General features: G+C 41.4%; 1 protein-coding gene across 1 annotated transcript; it reads left to right on the forward strand.

Moving 5' to 3' along the window:
- MED17 (mediator complex subunit 17) lies at nucleotides 1–24301 on the forward strand. The gene is made up of 12 exons (XM_070076770.1): nucleotides 1–614; nucleotides 3400–3566; nucleotides 7126–7336; nucleotides 9174–9310; nucleotides 9402–9486; nucleotides 9835–9987; nucleotides 12266–12396; nucleotides 13904–14088; nucleotides 16636–16773; nucleotides 18618–18735; nucleotides 21697–21856; nucleotides 23759–24301. The coding sequence occupies exons 1-12, from the start codon at nucleotides 365–367 to the stop codon at nucleotides 23968–23970; spliced, it is 1947 nt and encodes a 648-aa protein (XP_069932871.1). The 5' UTR covers nucleotides 1–364; the 3' UTR covers nucleotides 23971–24301.
- The last annotated feature ends 619 nt before the right edge of the window (nucleotides 24302–24920 follow it).

Here is a 24920-nt window from a genome sequence, read left to right on the forward strand (position 1 = left end):
TTGAAAGCCCCAAATCTGACCTTTGGGTTTGCACGCTCTCGGAACCTAGATCCCTCCTTCACGGTAGCTGCCGGAGGAGCCCTCCACACGCCCGGAAGTTCGTCCGACCCTGTACTGGGATTCACCGGAAGCCCTTGTCTGTAGCGCCTGCCCAGTTTCGTTCGGAGAGACACGGAGCGGGAACCTTGCAGTGCATTCTGGGAACTTCGCTGGGTTTCGGGCTTTGTTTCCGGCTGCAGAGCTGCGTTTGGTTTCCCTAGCGTCCGCGGTCTGGGTTCCGGCTTCCCCTCAGAGGCGGCTCAGCATCTACCTCGGTTTTCGGCTCGCGCGGGGCTACCCCCCATTGCTCGCCGACGCCACCAGCATGTCGGGGGTGCGCGCGGTTCGGATCAGCATCGAATCGGCCTGCGAGAAGCAGGTCCAAGAGGTGGGCCTGGATGGCACCGAGACTTACCTGCAGCCGCTGTCCATGTCGCAGAATCTGGCGCGGCTGGCCCAGCGCATCGACTTCAGCCAGGGTTCGGGCTCCGAGGAGGAGGAGGCGGCGGGGGCGGAGGGCGACGCGCAGGACTGGGCTGGCGCCGGGTCCAGCGCGGACCAGGACGACGAGGAAGGTAAGGCCCGTGCGCCTGTCTGGGTGAATTGCCCCTGCCTCTCTCCTGAGCTGGACGAGATGCTGGGCGTGGGTCCTTCGAAAGCATCTCCTGGGCGCAGTCGTCATTGTGTGCGTGATCGTCGTCTTGCTACCCGACAGTTAAGACACTGCTTGACCTACGCCTCCTCTTGTGCGGGTCTCCTGGAGGGAGGGGGTCCTTTGAGACATTGTCACTGGTGGAGAGTTTGGATCATTCCGTTTCATCGCGCGCCCGTCGTGGGGCACGCTTGGCGGGTAAGGGCCCTGTGGGTTCGCGGTTCTGCCGCTGATTGCCGTCTGACCTTGGGCGAATGTTACACTTTGCTTCCTCGTGCAGTGTGGAGATGATAGTAGCATCTGTTGAGGGCTGTGTTGGCCGCAGTGATGGGGCAGATGATGTAGAGCCTGGGAGGCCAGGGTGGATAAGCGTTTGGCTTTTATTAGAAGGACAACTGGAGTCAACTTTCAGAAGATTTCTATGTAGAGACGAATGGTTTTCTTAAAGACGACTTTAGTCTTTGTAAATGATGTATAGAGGAAGCCAGATTGGAAGCCAGGAGACTACTTAGGAAAGAATTGAAATAATATGAGTGGGTTCCAGGTTCTCATTTTTGTCAGGAATGTTTCTTGAAATCACAATTTTTGCTTTATGCAAAAGACCCATCAATTGGAATTCAAAGATGGCATTCCAGACTGCTGATGTTTGGACAATTAGAGGTGCATTTGGGGGACATGGTTAAATATTACTTCAGAACTCACACAAAAAAAATTTCCATGGGGATTAAAGTGCCAAATGACAAGAGGGAAAAACAAGATGTTGGAAGAAATAATAAAAGAATAGTCATTTAACTTTAGTAATAGGACAGATCTTAAGATAGGAAATAGATGTTATAAAGGAAAAGATAGATGTATCAATTTCATGATATTTAAAAATAATGGGAAAAGATGTCATACATAAAGTAAGACAGTAAGTGACAGACTGGAAAAAGTATTTGCAACACAGGTCACACACAACTGGTTGATAACTCTGATATTCAAAGAGGCTGAAAAGAAAGCTGTTTGGAAAAATAGGCCAGAGGTATAAACAATCACTCGTAGACTGCAGATGCTAGTAAGCATGAGATAACTCAGTCTGACTAGTGGGGAGAAGCAAAGTGAAACATCATTAACATATTATCTTCTTGCATTGTAATGGCAGAAATATAAGATATTACTATTCAGTTTTGGGACTGTCAATTGGTTGAGACTTTTGTTAGTTGTTTTGGCAGTGTAATGTGTATCAGAATTTTTTTTTTAAGATTTATTTATTTATTTGAAAGGCAGAGTTATAGTGAGAGATCTTCTGTCTGCTGGTTCACTCCCCAAATGGCCACAATGGACCAAAGCCAGCAGCCAGAAGCTTCTTCCGGGTCTCACACATGGGTGCATGTGGACTTGGGCCATCTTCCACTGCTTTTCCAGGTCCATTAGCAGGGAGCTGGATTGGAAGTGCAACAGCCAGGAATTAAACCCGTGCCCATATGGGATGCCAGCACCACATGTGGCAGCTTTACCTGCCACAGTGCCAGCCTGTGTTCCAGAGTTTTAAATGTGCAGCTCTTTTGATCCACTAATATTACCTCTAAGAATTTAGCCTACAGAAAAAGTTGTCCATCTATGCAGGTAAATGTTGAAGATAACTACCATGGGCATTGTTGGAAACAGTCTGCAGGTCTATTATATTAGAGTGGTTAAATATATCGTACATCATGCTTTATAACATCAGTAGTAAAAGAAGGAAGTGGATCTATTATGTACTGTTTGGAAGTATCCATGACATTTAAGTGGAGAAAAAGACAAATCTTAGAAAATGGGAATATATATATATATACATATAAATATGTAGAAGAACCTTTGAAAGGCTGTGCTCTAGATTTTTTTTTTAAAGATTTTATTTATTTGAGAGGCATAGTTATAGACAGAGAGAGGGAGAGACAGAGAGAAAGGTCTTCCCTCCGCTAATTAACTCCCCAAATGGCCGCAGTGGCCGGAGCTGGGCTGATCTGAAGCCAGGAACCTGGAGCTTTTTCCAGTTCTCTCATGCAGGTGCAGGGGCCCAAGCACTTGGGTCTTGTTTTACTGCTTTCCCAGACCGCAGCAAAGAGCTGGATCGGAAGAGGAGCAGCTGGGACTCAAACTGGCGTCCATATGGGATACTGGTGCCGTAGGCAGAGGCTTAGCCCACTATGCCACCACATTGGTCCCTCTAGATGTTAATGGTGATCCTGAAGAGAGGAGAGAATTAGATGGGGAGTGAAAGAAAACTATTCTCTAGTTCTCCATTGTTTGAATTTTATACAGTGAGCATGTATTTTACTTTAAAAAAAGGGAGAAATGCTAATAATGGCATTAAAGGTCATTTTTGGTTTTATGCCTTTCTGTACTTTGGAAATTTTCCACAATTACTTAATTCAAGTTCCAAAAGCTGGAAGAAAAAGTTTTTTTTTAAAAAAAAGATTTGTATGAGTTTTGAAAGATAGACTGCCTACCCTATACTGTTGTAATTAAAGATTCATCCTGTAGAAGTTAGATGTGCTATTTGTTTGACGTTGTATGAATGCCACTTTAAATGTTAAGAGAGATTCAAGAAAGGATGCAGGAAATGGGATAAAAGAGTAAGTTGAAATAAAATTCATTATTTCTCTTGTTAATACTTTTAACTTTCTAAATGAATTTTCTTTTATTCAGTGTAACCAATACTTCTGTAATTCTTTTTCTCTTTTTAGGGTTGGTAAAATTTCAGCCTTCCCTTTGGCCTTGGGACTCAGTGAGGAACAATTTGAGAAGTGCCTTGACAGAGATGTGTGTTCTCTATGATGTTCTCAGTATTGTTAGGGATAAAAAGTTTATGACTCTTGATCCCGTCTCTCAGGATGCACTTGCTGCAAAACAGGTATTTGAAGAATAGCTATTTTTTACTATTAAGTTCTACAATCATTTTTTGTCTGTGTGCTTATTGTTACCTTTTCCTTTCTTGCAAAATTAAGTCCAGATGAAGATTTACAAACTTAACTGATCCAGAACAAAGGTATAACACTGTACCTCCTATATCTATTTTTTATTGGATACCTTTAGAAGAGTTAAGTTTCATTAATAATGTAATACTTCAAGGGTTCCCAAATATTAACAGATTCTTACAGCTTGGATCATTGATCTATGATACATTACATAGAAATGTGGGGGCCGGCACCATGGCTCACTTGGTTAACCCTCTCCCTATGGCACCAGCATCCCATATGGGCGCTGGGTTCTGGTCCCGGTTGCTCCTCTTCCAGTCCAGCTCTCTGTTGTGGCCTGAGAGGGCAGAGGAGGATGGCCCAAGTGCTTGGACCCCTGCACCCACATGGGAGACCAGGAGGAGGCACCTGGCTTCTGGCTTTGGATCGGTGCAGCTCTGACTGTTGTGGCCATTTGGGGGGTGAACCAATGGAAGGAAGACCTTTCTCTCTGTCTCTTCTCTCTCAGTGTCTATAACTCTACCTGTCAAAAAAAAAAAAAAAAAAAAAAAAAAACAAAAACCATAGAAATGTGGTGATAAAAAGGCTTTGGAGGCAAAAAGACCTGGATTCATATCATATTTCATTAGCTTTGAGACCTTAAGCAAATTATTATTATTATTATTTTAAAGATTTATTTATTTTACTTGAAAGAATTACACAGAAAGAAGGAGAGACAGAGAGAGAGAGAGAGAGAGGTGTCTTCCATCCGCTGGTTCACTCCTCAATTGGCCACAACAGCCAGAGCTGTGCTGATCCGAAGCCAGGAGCCAGGAGTTCCTTCCAGGTCTCCCACATGGGTGCAGGGGCCCAAGGACTTGGACTATCTTCTACTGCTTTCCCAGAACATAGCAGAGAGCTAGATCAGAAGTGGAGCAACCGGGACTCGAACCAGCACCCATATGGGATGCCGGCTCTGCAGGCGGTGGCTTTACCTGCTGCACCACAGTACCGGCACCAGCAAATTATTTTCTATAAGTCTCAGTTTTCCTTTCTAATCTCCCCACCTTTTATAAAGGACTGGTTAGAAAAGGTAAATCAGCGCGGCGCCGCGGCTCAATAGGCTAATCCTCTACCTAGTGGCACCGGCACACTGGATTCTAGTCCCGGTCGGGGCGCCGGATTCTTTCCCGGTTGCCCCTCTTCCAGGCCAGCTCTCTGCTGTGGCCTGGGAAGGCAGTGGAGGATGGCCCAAGTGCTTGGGCCCTGCACCCCATGGGAGACCAGGATAAGTACCTGGTTCCTGCCTTCGGATCAGCGCAGTGCGCCGGCCGCAGCGTGCCAGCCGTGGTGGCCATTGGAGGGTGAACCAATGGCAAAGGAAGACCTTTCTCTTTGTCTCTCTCTCACTATACACTCTGCCTGTCAAAAAAAAAAAAAAAAAAAGAAAAAAAAAAGGTAAACCAAATTGAGGATAATATTGAAAGCTGTGTAGAATTGTTGATATTTGGTTTAAAAAAAAGTATTCAAGCCGGCGCCGTGGCTCAATAGGCTAATCCTCCACCTTGCGGCGCCGGCACACCGGGTTCTAGTCCCGGTCAGGGCGCCGGATTCTGTCCGGTTGCCCCTCTTCCAGGCCAGCTCTCTGCTATGGCCACGGAGTGCAGTGGAGGATGGCCCAGGTGCTTGGGCCCTGCACCCCATGGGAGACCAGGAAAAGCACCTGGCTCCTGGCTCCTGCCATCGGATCAGCGCGGTGCGCTGGCTGCAGCGGCGGCCATTGGAGGGTGAACCAACAGCAAAGGAAGACCTTTCTCTCTCTGTCTCTCTCTCTCACTGTCCACTCTGCCTGTCAAAAATAAAAAAAAAAAAAAAAGTATTCAATTTTTGAATATTTGAAGATGAAAAAGAGGCAACAGCAGAAGAATTGGTGACCACTTAAGAGGTCATAAGGAAGACAAGTATCAGAGCCATGTTAATCATGACCAAGTTATTGGTGGAAAGGCAGCTGTTTATAAATAAAATCAAGTGAATAATAGTTTCAGACTTCAGGCACATTGTTCTGGAAGACTTCCTAGCATTCATTAAATCTGCTTCTTTCACTTTTCAGGTGGAAGACTAGAGCGCAGAGAGATTTGTGTTGTGCTCAGGTTGCAGTTAATCCGGTAGTTAGAGAACTGAGATCTAGAACTCCAGTCTCACCCGCACTTCCACCATTCTGCACTTTTCCCAGAGAGGAGCCACCAGTAACTTCTTAGAATCTCCAGGATCTTTGCGTTAGGTTCCCTTTTACAGTCAAAAGATGTCTGTGGCATTTTATATGATTGTGATTTTCACATAGCTAAAACTTTCTTTCATTAAACCTAGTTTTTTGGAAATATATCTGGTTAATCACCTTCGGTGGTGATTGTGCTCTCTGTTTGTATTATATAATGGCATCTCCAAAAACTTGATGGAAAATGCATATTATGAAAAAACTGCCTGATGTCAAAAAATTTTTTACACCAAAATAAGCCTTTTATTTTTGAAGATTTGTTTATTTACAGCGAGAGAGATCGATTGATCGAGATTGAGATCTCCCATCCACTGGTTTACTGCTTAGATGGCTGCAGTGGCTGGGACTGGGCCAGGCCAGAGCCAGGAGCCAGGAGCCAGGAGCTAGGAGTTTCTTCCAGGTCTCCCATGTGGGTGGCAAGGGCCCAAGTGCTTGGGCCATCTTCTTCTGTTTTTCCCAGACCATTAGCAGGAAGCTAGATCAGAAAAAGAGCAACTGAGACTTGAACAGCTGCCCGTATGGGATGCTAGTGTTGCGGGAAGCATCCTGCTATGCCACAACGCCAGCCCCCAAAATAAACTTTTAATTCCATTTTTTTCATGATATTTTTAAAGTATTCTCATATATGATATGGATTTTAGTTTGTGACCAGTTTTCCAAAACATTCTTGGAAATGTATATGATGTTAATGCATTATTTCAGTTCTAATTCTAAAAGTATTATAATGGTTTGTAGTAATATAATTTCATAATTATACTCATTAGTCATTCATTTACTCATTAAATCAAATATGTGCTAGGTATTATTTTAGGGCCTGTGGATATAGTGGTTTCTGCCATCATATGGATTGCATTCAAGCAGAGATTATGTACTAATCAAAAGTACACTGAGGGCCGCAAAAATATACATGGAAACAGGGTTGAGGGGGAGCATATAAGGAAAGGAAAACCAATACATATAAGAGGACTCCACTGTAGGCTGGGCAGAGTTGACGCAGTGGGTAGTTCTGACTTCCAGTCCTTGTGTTTTTGGTTTAATGTAAGTCTTTATGTGAGTTGACCAAAGAAATAGCTTGTTTTTTTAAAAGCATTGTTCTGTGTACTTCTCCCTCCCCTACTTTGTTTTTCTTTAAGTTCTAAATTTTTTCTAGAGTAAATATTTTCGTGTATAATTTTAAAGTCTTTTTAAAATAATACAAACTGCAGGTTTAGAGTGGCTTTTTGTTTTGCTGTAATCCTCAGACACTGCAGTTGATTTCCAAGAAGAAGTCACTTGCAGGAGCAGCACAGATTCTATTGAAGGGGGCAGAAAGACTGACTAAATCAGTTACTGAAAACCAGGAAAACAAGCTGCAGAGAGACTTCAACTCTGAACTTTTGAGACTAAGGCAACACTGGAAACTCAGAAAGGTTGGAGATAAAATTCTTGGAGATCTGAGCTACAGAAGTGCAGGTACAGATAATCGTTAAAAACATTTTTGTGTAGGTCTATAGGGTTGATTGTTATGTTACACATCTTTCTCTGATGTTTCTCAGCTACATATTACCTTTTAAAATTTTAATCTCTGTAAGCATAATCCAGAGGCACTCTTATCAGAGCCTAATTTGAAAACCTTTTAGGTACATTTGTCGGAAAGTTCAAAGATGTAATTTGTTTGTTTGCTAACACACCCTGAACTATAATTGACATTTAAATCAGAAATAAGGTAGAACCAGACTCTTCTGTGGCCTTACTTAAAACCCTTAAAAACCGCATGTGAAAGGCTAAGAGAAACATTTCTATTCTTCCTCATTCTTTTTGCACCTCTTTAGTCTGCTAACCTGTCTTCACATTCCTAGATGAAGAGAAAGGATGGTGAAAGCACTGGATTTTCTTTTTGTCCTTCAGCCAAAAGAACATACTTAAAGAATGTGCTTTTTTGAAATACATGAAAGTTGGATGATGTTGAATTCAAATCCTTTGGTATAAATTCTTTGTTGCTGAGTTGTAATAGGCAGCTTTATAAGATAATGATGGCAGTGCCTTGTAAATTGCTGTGGGATAATCAGGGCAGCTATTTAGTAAAAATTGGTAAGGTTCACAGCTCAGTGTGGTAAAGGCTTTGAATGCCAAATGATGAGACAAGGAGCTCTGGTTGTAATAGTTGCAATAAAGTTTAGAGTGATATCTAAAATGATTCATTACCAGAGCAAACCTTCATTATCCTAAAATTAAAGGAGGATAAGGGCTGGTGCTGTGGCATGGCAGACATCCTATACAGGTGCCAATTTGAGTCCCAGCTCCTCCACTTCCAATCCAGCTCCCTGCTAATGTGCCTGGGAAAACAGTGGAAGATGGCCCAAGTCTTTGGGCCCCTGCGCCCACGTGGTAGACCCAGAAGAAGCTCCTGGCTTTGGGTCAGCGCAGCTGTGGCCGTTGCTGCCATTTGGGGAGTGAACCAGCAGATGGAAGACCTCTCTGTCTGCCTCTCTGTAGCTCTGTTTTCCAAATAAATAAATAAATCTTTGGAAAAAAATTAAAAGAGGCTAAGGTGAGATAATTAAGACAAATGCTGGAGGACCCAAGTGCCTCTGCATTCTGAAGGTTAATTCCCATGACAGAAATGAATTCATCAAGATGTTTTAGTTTTAGATATGTTCTTTTCCAGAAGTAAAAATGTGTAGGTGCTTCTTGTACAAGTCACTGAGTCAGTTATTACTCCTGATTTGAAAGAATTTGATTACAGTGTTTTCAGTTGTGAGATGCTCTTGAACATCTTCTTCCTCTGTTATAATATAGCAGTAAAATTTAACCATCCATTTCTCAGAAAAATTCAGCAGTCCAAGAAAAAAAATACCCCAACTTCTGAACTACACGAGAAATGTGAAAATTTAGGTACAGATGGAAAAAATGTGTGCACTTTATTTTTCTGTTGCTGGAGTCGGAACACATCATTTACAATTACGTTACAGAAGCTGAGCTCCAGAAGTATTTCATTCCTAAGGTTTAATTCTGAGGAACTGATTTCTAGAGTTACAACCATTTTTATTAAAACTTGACTTGAATAGGACAACTAGGATGGCCTGTGTACCTTGTATTATAATAGTACCATTAGACTAAGGGTTTTTTTTAAGCTGATTAACTTTCCGTGTTTCTTCCTTTGCTGTCCATTCCTGCTTGAGTGCCTCAAATCACATATGTTTAGTGGGAATTTAATTTATGATTTAATGGTGTGGATATAAAGTATCATATACTTAATTATTATGTCAATATGTTAACTTTTTTTTCCTATTTTTAAATACCCCATTAGGGTCTCTCTTTCCCCATCATGGTACATTTGAAGTAATAAAGAATACAGATATTGATCTAGATAAGAAGATACCTGAAGATTATTGTCCCCTTGATGTCCAAATTCCTAGTGATTTAGAGGGATCTGCATATATCAAGGTATTTGTCAAAGTATTTGTTGACTAATTTCATATTAGTAGCCATGAAGCTAATCTGCTAACATTTTTTTAATGTTTTTATTGTCACATAGGTTTCAATTCAAAAGCAGGCTCCAGACATAGGTGATCTTGGCACAGTTAACCTCTTCAAACGACCTTTGCCCAAATCCAAACCAGGTATAGTTATGTTATATCTTCTAACCTCTAATCTTATCTGAGCTTTGATTTACACATAAACTGAAGGTGAATCTATTTAGGAAAAATAGGTGCTTTGGAGTAAGAAAAATTGGAAATCTACTCTCTGTAATTTTTAAGTAGACTATTAGTAGCTGTGCAGATTTTTTTTTTAAGATTTAATTCATTTACTAGTTTTTCTGTTTAAAAGAAATGAAATTTTTGTATTTTTGGAAGGAATATGCTGTAAATCAGTGTTTTCTGAACTATTGTCATGTATTGATGTCAATATTTAAACTGGTTAATACATAATATTGTGGATAATTGATATCCATGTATTTATTCTTTCAGGTTCCCCACATTGGCAGACAAAATTAGAAGCAGCACAAAATGTTCTCTTGTGTAAAGAAATTTTTGCACAGCTTTCTCGAGAAGCTGTTCAAATTAAGTCACAGATCCCTCACATTGTGGTGAAAAACCAGATTATCTCTCAGCCCTTTCCAAGTAAGAGCAACCAACCCTTTTGAGACCTATAAATAGGACTTTGTGATTTGGGGAATAGAACAAAAGGGGGTGGTTTGGGTGTATTGGGAAAACAATAAGAGCAAAGATGTTGTATACGATCTGTAATGGTAGCCAATAAAGCATGTAACACAGACTACACCACTAGTTCTATTTGCGTTCTAAGTAGTGTAACTCCTGGATTGTAAAACTATATATATATATATATATATAAATTTGCACTAGCATGGTTACTGTTCATCAACAGTTGGGTTTTTTAATTTTAATATTTATTAATGTGAGAGACAGAATGTTCAGTCCATTGATTCACACCTACACAGCTAGGACTAGGCCTGGCTATATTCAGGAGTTGAGAACTCACTCCAGGTATCATATGTAGGTGGTAGGAACCCAATTATTTCAGCTACCACCACTGCCTTCCAGGGCCTGCGCTGACAGGAAGCTGACCAGAACTGGGCATCTAACCCAGGTACTGTGATATAGTGAGGACATAGTAACTGCTAGGCTATTAGCCCTTCCAGCAGCAGTTGCTTTGAAATGATATTTTTTCAGAGATCCTTCCTTGTTGTCTCAAGAGATGTCAATAATAATAAAAAAAATGTTACATTGGGACAAGTGTTATTCTAAGTCTAAAATGCTCGCAACATCTGGGGCCAGGCCAGGTTAAAGTCAGAAGCCATTAAAGTCAGAAGCCAGGCACTCTGATGTGGAATGCAGGAATCTACCTTCCTTCCTTTCCTTCCTTCCCTTCCTTCCCTTTCTTTCCTTTTATTTATTTGAAAGGCAGAGCTACAGAGAGAGGTGGAGACAGAGAGAGGTCTTCCTTCCACTGGTTCACTTCCCAAATGGCTGTTACGACTAGGGCTGGTCCAGGCCAAAGCCTGGAGGAGCCAGGAGCATCTTTCCAGTCTCCAATGTGGGTGCAGGGGCCCAAGCACCTGGGCCATCTCCCACTGCCCTCCCAGGCACATTAGCAGGGAGCTGGAAGAGAAACAGCCGGGACCCGAACTGGCACCCATATGGGATACCAGCAGGCCGAGGCTTTAACCCAGTGCACCCAACACCAGCCCCAGATGTAGGAATTCATTTATTTTATTTAAAAGGCAGAGTTAGAGAGAGGCTGAGGCAGAGAGAGAGAGAAGTCTTCTATCTGCTGCTTCACTCCCCAGATGGCCACAATGGCCAGAGCAGCTGGGACTCGAACCAGTGTCCATATGGGATGCCAGCATTACAGGCAACAGCTTTACCCACTACGTCATAGTGCCAGCCCCAGATGCAGGAATCTAACCAGCATCTTTGCTAGACCAAATGCCTGGCCTTGGTTTTGTTTTTTTAGAGCAGGAATAAGTAAATGACTATGTAACTTCTGTTCACCACTCTTTAACCACAAGTGAAAATCAATGGTCATGTTACAGGGCAACAGAATTTGAATTGTTAAGATACATAGTAGTGGGGCCGGCACCATGGCACAGTAGGTTTATCCTCTGCCTGCAGCACCGGCATCTCATATGCATCTCATATATGCTCTTCTTCCGGTCCAGCTCTCTGCTGTTGCCTGAGAGAGCAGTGGAGGATGGCTCAGGTCCTTGGGCCGCTGCACGCATGTGGGAGACCAGAGGAAGCTCCTGGCTCCTGGCTTCAGATCAGCACAGCTCCGGCCATTAAGGCCATTTGGGGAGTGAACCAGTGGACGGAAGACCTTTCTGTCTCTCCCTCTCACTGTCTGTAACTCTACCTCTCAAATAAATAAATAAAATCTTAAAAAAAATACATAGCAGTTTATTGTATTCATAAATGATGGGCAAATGTTAATCATGGACTTGATCATTAAGTTTAGAGTATTTTTTTTTTTTTTTAAGATTTTATTTATTCAAAAGAGTTACACAGAGAGAGAGGTCCTCCATCCACTGGTGCACTTCCCAGATGGCTGCAACGGCCGGAGCTGCGCCTGTCCGAAGCCAGGAGCCAGGAGCCTCCTCCAGGTCTCCCACATGGGTGCAGGGGCCTAAGGACCTGGGCCATCCGCAGCTTTCCCAGGCCATAGCAGAGAGCTGGACTGGAAGTGGAGCAGCTGGGGCTCGAAAGGGCATCCATATAAGATGCTGGCACTTCAGGCGATGGCCTTACCCTCTATGCCACAGCGCTGGCCCCATAGAGTATGTGTTTTGAGAATAGGCTGTGATTGTCATTCATGAAGACAGTTTGTGCGTTTCCGCATTGTAGATTGTTTACCCCTGTCCTGTTTCTTTTTTATGAATAGGCTTGCAGTTATCCATTTCTTTGTGCCATTCCTCAAATGATAAGAAATCTCAAAAGTCTGCCTCTGAGAAGCAAAGTCCAGAAGATCACCTTTATGTATTAGAGCACAATTTGCATCTACTGATTAGAGAGGTAATGAAATAAATGTCTTTCTTTGAATTGTCTAAGGCAGTGGATTTGCGCAAACTTCTTGTACTGAGTCTTGATTATTCACATAGCAGCAACATTCACTATCTGATTTGAAGGAACCTTGCTGTGTGCTAAGATAACACAGATAATCAGAGTACTGTCCCTTTTCCCAAGCATTCCTTATACTGAAAGAAATATACAGCAGGTTTTATAGTGGAGGTATACGAAGTATATGCTAATGGCTCCAGTGGGAAGGGTCATTTTGATGGTAGGAGACAAGGGAGCATATTTTGCCACTGCTTGAGAATGGAAATATTCAGTGACTTCAAGACATAGTCCAAAGTTGTGTTTCCAGAGTGCTGGTTTGCAGTTTAGGCTAATTTTTGTAGAACCTCCTGAGAAACTTCATAGATATATAGATTCCAGCCTTGTACGTACCCCAAAATCTGATTGAGTTGATTGTGATGGAGTAAGGGTCAGTGTTTTTATTTTTTAACATTTTGTTAAAGATTAATTTATTTATTTGAAAGAGTTACAAGAGAGAGGTCTTCCATCTGCTGGTCACTCCCCAGATGGCTATGACAGCTAGGGCTGGATCAGGCCAAAGACAGGAACTTATTCCAGATCTCCCACATGGATAGTGAGGGCCCAAGCACTTGGGCCATCTTCTGCTGCTTTTCCCAGGACTTAGCAGGGAGCTGGATCTGAAGTAGAGCACCTGGACACGAACTGGCACCCGTATGGGTTGCTGGCATTACAGGCTGCAGCTTTATCCTCTGAGCCACAACACCAGCCCCAGGACCAGGTTTTTTTTTTTTTTGGAAGATTTATGTATATATTTGACAGGCAGAGTTACAAAAGGGGGAGAGGAAGGAGCAGAGAGAGAGAGGTCTTCATCCACTCATTCCCTCCCTAAATGGCCGCAATGGCCAGGGCTTGGCCAGACCGAAGACAGGAGCTTATTCTAGGTCTCCCGCGTGGACAGCAGGAGCCCAAGCACTTGGGCCATCTTCTGCTGCTTTCGTAGGTGCATTAGCAGGGAACTGGATGGTAAGTGAAGCAGCTGGGACTCGAACTGGCGCCCATAGGGATGCTGGCGTTCTAGGCGTCTTAACCTATCTTCAGGGGCTTCTCTTAGGCAGCTAGGTTTGTAAACTTCAAAGTTAGATAAGCATGGCTTTCAAAGTTTCTTTCCCCAAAATAAACTTATTTTTAATATTCCAGAAAGTTTTTGATGTGCCCTAGTATAATTTAATAACTATAGATTGCATGTGTTCTGTTAATGAGACTCAATGAAGAATACTTGTTAAAACTAAAAACTATAATTTCAGAGGGACTTTTCTCTATAGACTTGCATTATACTAGCATTTATCTCTGTGCCAGGATTGCTTTTATATGTGGTTCAAATTGCATTGCTTTCAGTGTTTTTAAAATGTGAGCTGTGCTTTGATGAACTATTGTATTGTTTACTACATGCATACTGATGACTTGAACTGGCTGTTTCTGTTAGTTTCATAAACAGACCTTGAGTTCCATCATGATGCCTCATCCAGCAAGTGCACCCTTCGGCCACAAGAGAATGAGACTTTCAGGTCCCCAGGCTTTTGATAAAAATGAAATTAATTCTTTACAATCCAGTGAAGGCCTTCTGGAGAAAATCATTAAACAAGCAAAGCATATTTTTCTGAGGAGTAGGTAAGGCTGAACAAAGTTACCACGTTTCTTTGAAATTGTAGTGTTTTTTTGTATTATTTCATCTATGTTATTTCTAGAGTACTTTAACCTTTCATTCCAGAGAAAAGAGGCTAGCTCAGATTATAGTCAACTCAACAGGCTGGTCCTGTTGAGTATGAGAAAGACTAAGATCCATGGCCCATCAAACTAAATATATTGTTTCTAGTAGTGGCACTAAAATTTTGCAAGGATGACTGATGAGGAATGTAAACCTGTCATCTTCAGTAACTTGTCCATGAGATAATTATTTGCGAATTGGTTTAAATCTTTTTGTTTTATAGGCTTATTATTTTATTTATTTGAAAGGCAAAGTTACAGAAAGGGAGAGACGGAGAAAGAGATACTTTCCATTCATTGGTTCAGTCCCCAAATGGCCACAACAGCCAGGAGCTTCATCTTGGTCTCCCATGTGGGTACAGGGTCCCAAGCACTGGGGTCATCTTCTCTCCCAGGTGCATTAGCAGGGATCTGGATAGGAAGTGGAGCAGCCAGGACTCAAACTAAAATTCCACATGCTAGCATTCCAGCAGTAATCCGCTGAGCCACAACACCGAGCCCCACACTGTCTTTTTTTCATTTGTTACACATCCTAGAGTTTGGAACGTACTTGCCTCTCTGTTGACTTATTTAAATCTTGCTCATCAGAGCAGATGGTATTAACCCATTCTTACTGATGAGAAGATTGAGCCTTAGAGGAGTCGCACAACCTGCTCCAGGTTACAGCTAAAAAGTGACAAAATCAGGATTTCTGCCCAAGTCTGTGTAGCTCCCAAGCTCATTTTCTTTCCTTTATACACGCTGCTTAAAAAAGTTGCATTGATAGTATGCCAGGATTTCAAGCATGGTACATTGTCATTTAGTAGTTGATGTTATTTTTGGTTTTCAGTTTTTTGTCTTATTTATACAGACATGGTTTCATTAGCACATTAATTTTGGTCATTTGGTAAACAATAAAATATTATGTGGTTATTGTTATTTTCCATTTACCCATTTCAATTACAAAGGTACTGTCTTGAGTGTATTGTTGTCTTGTAAACTTCTGATTGACCATAAAGAAAAATATTCTTAAAATAAACAGGCATGGAAATAGCTGTCTTCAGAACCATTATGAACTTCAGAGTAGTAAATACACTCTTGCAAGAGGCAAAGCTTTATAGAAGTTACTTTCCCCTAGTTATAAAAAAAGTTCCAACTTACACAAAGTATAATGAAAAAAACACCATTTAATACCATATATGGTGAGATCTGCTGTTAACCTACTATTTTTATGTGTATTTTTACTAAAGATGTATTTTTTTAATCTGAGATCATAAAATTTTATTATCCTTCCTTTACTTGTATAGGTTTTCACCTTTTATTGAGTACTTTTAAAAATATTTTAATAGTTATGTAATACGGTATGATTTTTATTTTCCTAATTCTTGTTTGCTGAAAATTTTCTATTTCCATTTTATTGGTCTATGTAACACTGAGTGGAACACTGTCTGCTGTAGGAATTTTGCAGAATTGTTAGGGAAACAAATCATGGGAGAACAAAAGAAAGTTACCAGACTAAGAAACCAGTACTAGAGCAGCAGTGTAAACAAACAAACCCTGAACCAGTGGTCAACACTGGCTCTTCTCAATATCTCTAGGCTTTTCTTTCTCTTTCTAATAAAATACTTAAATCAGATAGTTACAAGCTAAGGTTGTTTGGTTAATTTACATGATTATTGCTTCAGCTCTAAGCGGCAGCTATTGATGGGTGTGTGTAAGATAGGAAGGAAAAATTACCAGCTTTAGAGTTAGATACCCAGGTTTTTGGCTCTGGATTTCCATTCCCAGGTTTTATCACACCATTTATAGCTATGTGATCTTGATCCAGTTGGTTAACATTGCTAAACTTTATTCTCTTCTGGAAAATGGAGATGCTAATGGTGCCTACCCAGTGCACAAGGCTATTAATAAGACTAGGTGTTGTAATTCATGAAAGCACTTAGTACAGCCTTTGATAACCATGAGCACTTAATGAATCATATTTCTCTTTTGTATTTACCATATTTTTCTGTTTTGGTGTATAAGGTTTTAATTGTGTAAAATGTCTGTACCTTCTCTTATAATTCCATTATAGTAATGAGTCTAGGTGTGGGTGCGTTCCAGGGATCAAGTACTGACATTTATGAATGATTATGTTAGGTTAATACCCACTGAATTATCCTTTTCATTTGTGTCCTGGTAAGCTTTCCTGAGTAGGAGAAACCGAACGTGGTTAGAAGGGAGTAAACCCATCATGAATGTGGTAATTGGGTTAGGTGATGTAAGTGTACTGTGGTGTGAAGCTAAGAACCAGCACGCTAACATGATGTGCAAGAGGTTCTCAGATCCACCTCTACCTCTCTTAAAAATCTTTCTTTTTCAGATGTTAGTATTTTCTAGAAGTAGTCATCCAGTTTTTAAATTTTCATAAAATTAATGAGTGGCGTATATCATTTTGTATTGTGATTTAAATTTTAACTTTCCTTTTTAAAGAACTGCTGCAACCATTGACAGCTTAGCAAGTCGCATTGAGGATCCTCAGATACAGGCTCACTGGTCAAATATCAATGATGTTTATGAATCAAGTGTGAAAGTTTTAATTACATCACAAGGATATGAACAAATATGCAAGTAAGTGTTCAGAATTAAAGTAATGCATTTAATGTATTCAGTTGCTTCAATGTTTGCTTTTTATTTTTATTTGCTGTGGTAGCATAATATTCCAGTAAATTGTATCAACCATAGAATATTTGCAAGAATGTCTAAAAATGTTTGAGGTAAATGTCGCATAATTGAGCTACAGTAAAACAAACCCAACAGAAGGTTGCCTTACCTGCTTAGACTCCAGGTTTGCTTCAGGTCTTATTTAGAAGCTGTGGCAAGTCCAGTATATTTAAAGTGAGAAGGGCCATTTATATTAGATCCTATACTTCCTGTGTTGTGCTTAGAATATCCTAAGTTTTGTGGTTCTCTCCTGATCTGATATTTTCCTTAGTCTAATCTGTTTCATGATTATGCCCGTAAAACCAGACTGATAGCTGCGTGTCCATTCAGAAAGATGCAGTCTACTTAATTTACATTCTCAAGTTAATACAGTTGGCTAGTAGCCATCAAAGGGTGTTTGATGGGGATTCCATTTAAGCTTCTTGAAAACTTAACAGCTGGCAAAATATAGCTGAGTCCTCTTTCCGAAGTCATTCTGAGCCAGCCACTTATATTTGTCATGGTCTGTTAGTGCTTTTTATTTTTCACGTTAGTTGCCTTATTTCAGAGTGACATGACTATCCATAATGAGGGAAACATGTCATAGAACACAAAATCATTGCCCTTAGGAGAGGGAGCAAAAAATTAAGTTTTAATGCTATTTTTTGTGTTGAGATTTTAAAGCACTCTTTTTTAAAATGAAAAGTCATAAAGAAGCATAAGATCAAATATACAAGTTAAAAGAATACATGTATTTAAGCCTTCTGATTTGTATTTTTCTTGGAAAAATAAAACTGCAAACTTTATGAAATTTATAATTTTATGTAGATTTTGTCATATGCTTTATTTCCAAATATTTATAAAACAAAGTTAGAAACAAGACATACTATCAAAGGGGCCACAACAATGCTGGTTTTTTTTCTTCATTTGTTCATCTAGATTACTTGATTTGGGGGATGTTCAATTTCTTGCATGTTACGTGCTACAATTTTGTCAGTTGATTTGGAAGAATGCCATTGTCTGCATGTGACTTCGTGGCTATTTATGCGTTCCTTTGATCTAAGCCAACTGAATGGAGTGTATATATTCTGACTTGTTTGCTGATTTATTTCAGGAGAAGGTTAAAAATTTTTTTTTCCCCATTCTGTATTAGAATTTGACCTTTGGTTAACTATAACTCTAATCCTTTGGCAACCTGATAAGGAACGATACCATCTGTATTACTAAGCAAAATTGCATATAGTGAAAGTGATTCCAAATTGGTAAAATGAATCTGGATTGAGAAGAATTTTAAATACCTGATGGGTTGCCCATGGACTTCCCTGGATGGGGTGCTTTTTAAAAATGGGCACAGCAGTCTTGTGGGGAGCTGGGAAACTATGCCTATGGAGTTGTTACAGGAGCCATGGCTCCCATGAAGAATGAGGTTTCTGAGCCAGGGCAGGTCCCACGTATACACAATATGGATCGTGATGCAAGGACACAGGATCTGCTGCTGTGGCTACAGCTGCCTCTCCTGCCACAAGGACTGCCATAGAGAGCCTCTGATACTGGCCTGCTGACAAGCTGTGCTTCCGTGCTCTATCTGAGTAGGCTGGTATTCAGTGTGGTCTGGGGTAAGTCTGACTGGTTAAACACAGCAAGACTCCTCCCATGAATGTTGGCATAGGATATTAAAACTATTGTTTTTCTTTGATGTTAAGGTTTTTGTCTGTGGTATTGTGTAAAATAATTTTGAACGTTTCTGATTTTTAGTATATGTGTCTCTGAAGGTCTATTCAGCTGCAGTTGAATATTGGAGTTGAGCAGATCCGAGTTGTGCACAGAGATGGAAGAGTAATTACACTGTCTCATCAGGAGCAGGAACTACAGGATTTTCTTCTGTCTCAGGTAATAGCTGCAGTCTCTGAGTCTTTTTTAAAATTTTTTAAAGATTTATTTATTTATTTGAAAGGCAGAGTTGCAGTTCACTAGTTCACTCCCCAAATGGCTGCAATGGCCAGAGCTGGGCTGATCTGCAGCCAGGAACCTGGAGCTTCTTCCGAGTTTCCCACGTAGGTGCAGGGGCCCAAGCACTTGGGCCATCTCTCACGGCTTTCCCAGGAACATTAGCAAGGAGCTTGATCGGAAGTGGAGCAGCCGGGACTTGAAACTTGAACCAGCATCCATATGACTGTATGACTGAAGCTTTACCTGCTATGCCATGTGCCAGCCCCAGTCTCTAAGTCTTAAGCTCCTTCCTCATAAGTGCTTATTGTTTTTTGTTTTTGTTTTTGTTTTTTTGACAGGCAGAGTGGATAGTGTGAGAGAGAGAGAGACAGAGAGAAAGGTCTTCCTTTTTGCCGTTGGTTCACCCTCCAATGGCCGCTGCGGCCGGTGCTGGGCAGCCGGCACACCATGCTGATCCGAAGCCAGGAGCCAGGTGTTTCTCCTGGTCTCCCATGCGGGTGCAGGGCCCAAGCACTTGGGCCATCCTCCACTGCACTCCCAGGCCATAGCAGAGAGCTGGCCTGGAAGAGGGGCAACTGGGACAGAATCCGGTGCCCCAACCGGGACTAGAACCCAGTGTGCCGGTGCCGCAAGGCGGAAGATTAACCTACTGAGCCACAGCGCCGGCCCTATAACTGCTTATTGTACAAATTGAGTAAGAGATAATTCAAATGTAGCAAATTGTATAAGAAGAAAGCCATATCTTCTGCTATTTAATTTTAGGGCACATTTTCAACTTACTTGCTAACTGAAAGTGTTAATAGACTATAGATTTGTTTCTACTCAGTTTGTGTTTAAGATGAAGGACCTGTTTCTGAGACTAGCAAGTAATTTATTTGCCAAGATTTACAACCTCTTTGGTACCACATGAAAGTGGATTAGTATTAACCCAAGAAAACTAGAGAAAGGGAAAATGTAAGATTCTATTTTTTTCTACATAATTAAAAAGTATATATAGTCTGTGTGTATCCCAGGAGCAATAATCTCATATACTAATTTACTTTTTTTAAAAAAAGATTTTTTTATTTATTATTTGAAAAGAGAGGGAGAGAGAGAGAGAGAGAGAGAGAGGGAGATCTTCCATTCACTGGTTCACTCCCCGAATGGCTGCCACAACCAGGGCCAAACCAGGGCGAAGCCAGGACCTAGTTTATCCCCGTCTAGGTCCCCCATATGAGTGCAGGGGCTCTAGCACTTGAACTATCTTCTGCTGCTTTCCCAGGCACATTAGCAAGGAACTGGATCAGAAGTGAAGAGGCCAGGACTAGAACCAGCACCCATATGGGATGCTGGCATTGCAGGCTGAGGCTTAATCCACTATGCCATGCTGCTGGCCCTGCTAATTTGCTTCTTTAGTGCCACATAATATAAAATGCATTTGTGGAACATGATAGCTCTTGGCTGGTTGCATCCAAAATAGTTTTGGTTAGCTTAAGTACACAGAGAAATGTAATGGAGTGCTATTAGTTGTACCCTAGAGTCAATAACAAATCAAGAGAACAAGGTTTGCAAATGGATTGGACCAAAGGAAGAGAACCACAGCCAGGGAAATTGCTGCCCTGGCACTAATGCCTTCACTACTGCTGGCAGCATGCATTCAGAGTCTTAAGGAACAGTGCCGTGCCCTGGAGGGTGATCTCGGGAAATCTGTTGACTAAGGATCCACAAGGGTCTTAAAAGCTTATGGGAAAGGCCGGCGCCGTGGCTCACTAGGCTAATCCTCTGCTTGTGGCACTGGCACACCGGGTTCTAGTCCCAGTCGGGGCGCCGGATTCTGTCCTGGTTGCCCCTCTTCCAGGCCAGCTCTGCTGTGGCCCGGGAGGGCAGTGGAGGATGGCCCAACTCCTTGGGCCCTGCACCCCATGGGAGACCAGGATGAGCACCTGGCTCCTTCCTGCCTTCGGATCAGTGCGGTGCGCTGGCTGCAGTGCGCTGGCCACGGCAGCTGTTGGAGGGTGAATCAATGGAAAAGGAAGACCTTTCTCTCTGTCTCTCTCTCTCTCACTGTCCACTCTGCCTGTCAAAAAAAAAAAAAAAGCTTATGGGAAGTATGTATTATGAAAAAATCTGTGTGTGGATTTTTTTAAAAAGTTTTTTGCATCAAAATAAATGCCTTAATTCTGTTTTCTCCAAATTTGAAGAAACTTCATATTTAAGTTGTATATGTAGAAGAGCCATCATGGGTAGTGTGGTAACCTGCTACTCGTGGTAGCCAGGCCCCAGGGTTAGTAACCAGTTCTAAGCTGGGGTTAACGGGAGGGAGAAGTGAAGTTAAAGGAATCCTGAAAGGAAGAGTCACATAGAACAGGCCCCCTTTTGTCAAGACATTTAGCTAGCCTAGACAGCTTCACAGCGAGGGTACCAGGGAATAAAGATGGTGGCCTCACTCGACCTGGCCATCCTGAAGAATCCCACTGGATAGCTCCCGTTACTTGCATGGCTCCCGTTACCTGAGCTAGCCTCATGCCAGAGGTCATAAGAAGCTGTTAATGTAACCATATAGGTCAGCTTCCCAGGAAGATAATAGGGTGGAGAGAGATAATAGGGTGCCCCTTCAGGGCACCTGGAGGTTGTTCAGCATACCTGCCACTTTTAATATTACAATCAAGTTCTAGGCGGGAGCCTCCAGCTGGCCGTAGTGGGTAGAGAAAGCAAGTATCTGGTGATTTTAGCTTCTGCAATGGAAGATGGGGTCCTGCTTCTTCTACCTGATAGTCATATAGGGGAGGGTTTCTCAAACATAAGATAGAGTTGTTGCCTAGGCAGTGAAAACCCCAGTGAAAGTTTACAGTCATGTTGTCAGGTTCCTGCAAAGTGAGTATCTATGTGGTTTGTCATTCAAGTTTCCGTTTTCATTCACAGATGTCACAGCATCAGGTGCATGCAGTTCAACAGCTAGCCAAGGTGATGGGCTGGCAGGTACTCAGCTTCAGTAACCATGTGGGACTTGGGCCCATCGAGAGCATTGGCAATGCCTCGGCCATAACAGTGGCCTCCCCGAGTGGCGACTATGCTATTTCAGGTATTCGGTGCTGCTTTGAATGTCAAGGAACCATTGGGAGTTTGGCTTTAACATTTAGCTTTTTAATAACTAAATATATTTAAGAATAATTTATTTCTGCAGTAAGTAAATGTTGTATTTACCATAAACATTTGATCATAGCTATTATTCAGAACAAGAATACGGCAGCATATTTGCCTAGTAGATCATCTGAAAAGTGTCCATCAGCATTGTTATTCTTGCTGTCGTGAACCTATAATGAATAAAAGAAAATGTATGGCTACATGTGGGAAGGATAATATTGGATCCTAAAAATGGTAATGGGATAGGACAGGGATGAGAAATATTTTATTAAGCATCTGCTGTGAGTGGGCATTTTAGTAGGTACTCACACATATATTTTCTAGCTGAAACTTACATTTGGAGTACCATGGTTATAGTGTGATAGTATTTCCTAATATTTGTTCTGAATAAATATTTTTTAAATATAGTATGCCCTTTGTTTTTTTTAACTTTTTTTTAAAGATTTATTTTATTTATCTGAGAGTCAAAGTTACAGAGAGGGATAGACAGAAAAATCTTCCATCTTCTGGAACATCTCTGCCTAAATGGCCACAATGGCCAGAGCTGGACCAAACTGAAGCAAGGAGCCAGGAGCTTCTTCCTGGTCTCCCACATGGGTGCAGGGGCCCAAGTACTTGGGTCATCCTCTACTGCCTTCCTGGGCACACCAGCAGGGAAATGGATGGGAAGTGTAGCAGGTAGGACGCTTTGCTTCTTTCCTAATAGTTAAAACGTCATTAAAATAGGGAATTTTTTTTTTCAAGATGTATTTATTTATTTGAAAGGTAGAGTTAGAGGGAGAGACAGATCTTCCTTCCCCTGGTTTACTCCCCAAATGTCCACAACCGCCAGGTCTAGGCCAGATGAAGAATTCCATCCTGGTCTTCCATGTGGGTGGCAGAGGCCTAAGGACTTGGGCATCTTCCCCTATTTTCTCAGGCCATAGCAGAGAGCCGGATCAGTAGTTGAGCAGCTGGGTTTTGAACTGGTGCCCATTTAGGGTGACAGCACTGCAGGTGGTGGCTTTACCCACTACACCACAGTACCAGCTCCAGTCATGAAGTTCTTAATTCCCTTCATCTCTTCTCAGTCCTGATTCTTTTTTTTTTTTTTTTTTTAGCTTTTATTTAATGAATATAAATTTCCAAAGTACAGCTTATGGATTACAATGGCTTTCCCCTCCCCCATAACTCCCCTCCCACCCACAACCCTCCCCTCTCCCGCTCCCTCTCTCCTTCCATCCACATCAAGATTCATTTTCAATTATCTTTATATACAGAATATCAGTTTAGTATATATTAAATAAGCTTTCAACAGTTTGCACCCACACAGAAACATAAAGTGTAAAATACTGTTTGAGTACTAGTTATAGCATTAGATCACAATGTACAGCACATTAAGGACAGAGATCCTACATGAGGAGTAAGTGCACAGTGACTCCTGTTGTTGACTTAACAAATTGACACTCTTGTTTATGGCATCAGTAATCACCCTAGGCTCCTGTCATGAGTTGCCAAGGCTATGGAGGCCTTTTGAGTTCACTGTCAGTCCTGATTCTAATTGAATTATCGAATGAATTAACAGATATAGGTGACTTCCTGAAAATGTATAGGCCAAAATTTACATTTGCTTCATCTTTATAGCACAGAGTAATTCATGAATATTTATCCCAGCCTGGGGTGTGTGTGTATGTGTGTGTGTGTTTATGTGTATGTATACACATGTATATGGATAGACATGTATATATAAAAGTACGGATAAAGGTTTTTGTATTCATAGTAGAGTGAAGTTGTATCATTTATCTTTGTTATTTTCTAGTTTGGAAAATGAATATATTCATATTTTTGTTTATCTCCACAGTTCGTAATGGGCCTGAAAGTGGCAGCAAGATCATGGTTCAGTTTCCTCGTAACCAGTGTAAAGATCTTCCAAAAAGTGATGTTTTACAGGATAACAAATGGAATCATCTTCGTGGACCATTCAAAGAAGTCCAGTGGAATAAAATGGAAGGTCGAAACTTTGTCTATAAAATGGAGCTGCTTATGTCTGCACTTAGCCCTTGTCTACTATGATTTTTTTCCAGAAAAGTTTCCAGGAACTTTGGCTTGATATTTCAGGTCATCTATAAGCACAAGGAAGAGAAATATTCCAAAGGAGTATTGTTTTTTAAACATGGAAGATTTTTACCTAGCATTTTGAACACTTTCACTTTATAAGTGACAAGTGCTTTGAAATGCAGAAGTTTCTGTACAGTTATAGGGTGTACAGCATGGGGAGATGTAAAGTAATACATTTTTATGTGGTTAACTTGAAAATATTATTAACTTAAAGGTTTGACTTTACTTTTAAAATATTCCTTCTTTGATGTTAACATCCAATAAAGTACGTGGTTAAAAATTTCCAGATACTGACTGAACTCTTATCAGCCCCAGTGAATTGTCTGTAATCATCTGGTCTCTTGGGGCTGGCACTGTGGTGTAGCGGGTTAAGCTGCTGCCTGTGGCGCTGGCATCCCATATGGGTGTTGGTTCAAGTCCTGGATACCCCACTTCCAATCCAGCTCATGGCTAATGTGCTGGGAAAGCATCAGAGGATGGCTGTTCAGTGAATTCCATTACCTGCTTAAAGAATATTAGAAACTACAGCAGATGTCAGGGGGGAAATGGCAGCTCTTCTGCCTTATCTTGATTTACATTTCCAGCTTGAGGTTTCAGTCTGAATTATCTGGAATTGGAACAGTGTTCTGTGGTCCTTGAGAGACAGATTGGCAAAAAAGTGTGTTTGAATGTTGACTGCTACTGGCTAAATGTTTGAGCTTGTCAAGGTTATCCTGTGACCCTGTTGCTAGAATACCATCAAATCAAAGTGTTACCATTGATTATGTCATGTTGATCAGAAATACTTTTTTTTTTCTTTTTTGAGGATTTATTTATTTAAAAAGCAGAGTCGCAGAGAGAGAGAGACAGAGATCATCCATCTACCCGTTCACTTCCCAAATGGCCACCATAGCCAGTGCTAGGCC

Source organism: Oryctolagus cuniculus, chromosome 1 (assembly GCF_964237555.1).
Source record: "Oryctolagus cuniculus chromosome 1, mOryCun1.1, whole genome shotgun sequence".
Taxonomy (NCBI): domain Eukaryota; kingdom Metazoa; phylum Chordata; class Mammalia; order Lagomorpha; family Leporidae; genus Oryctolagus; species Oryctolagus cuniculus.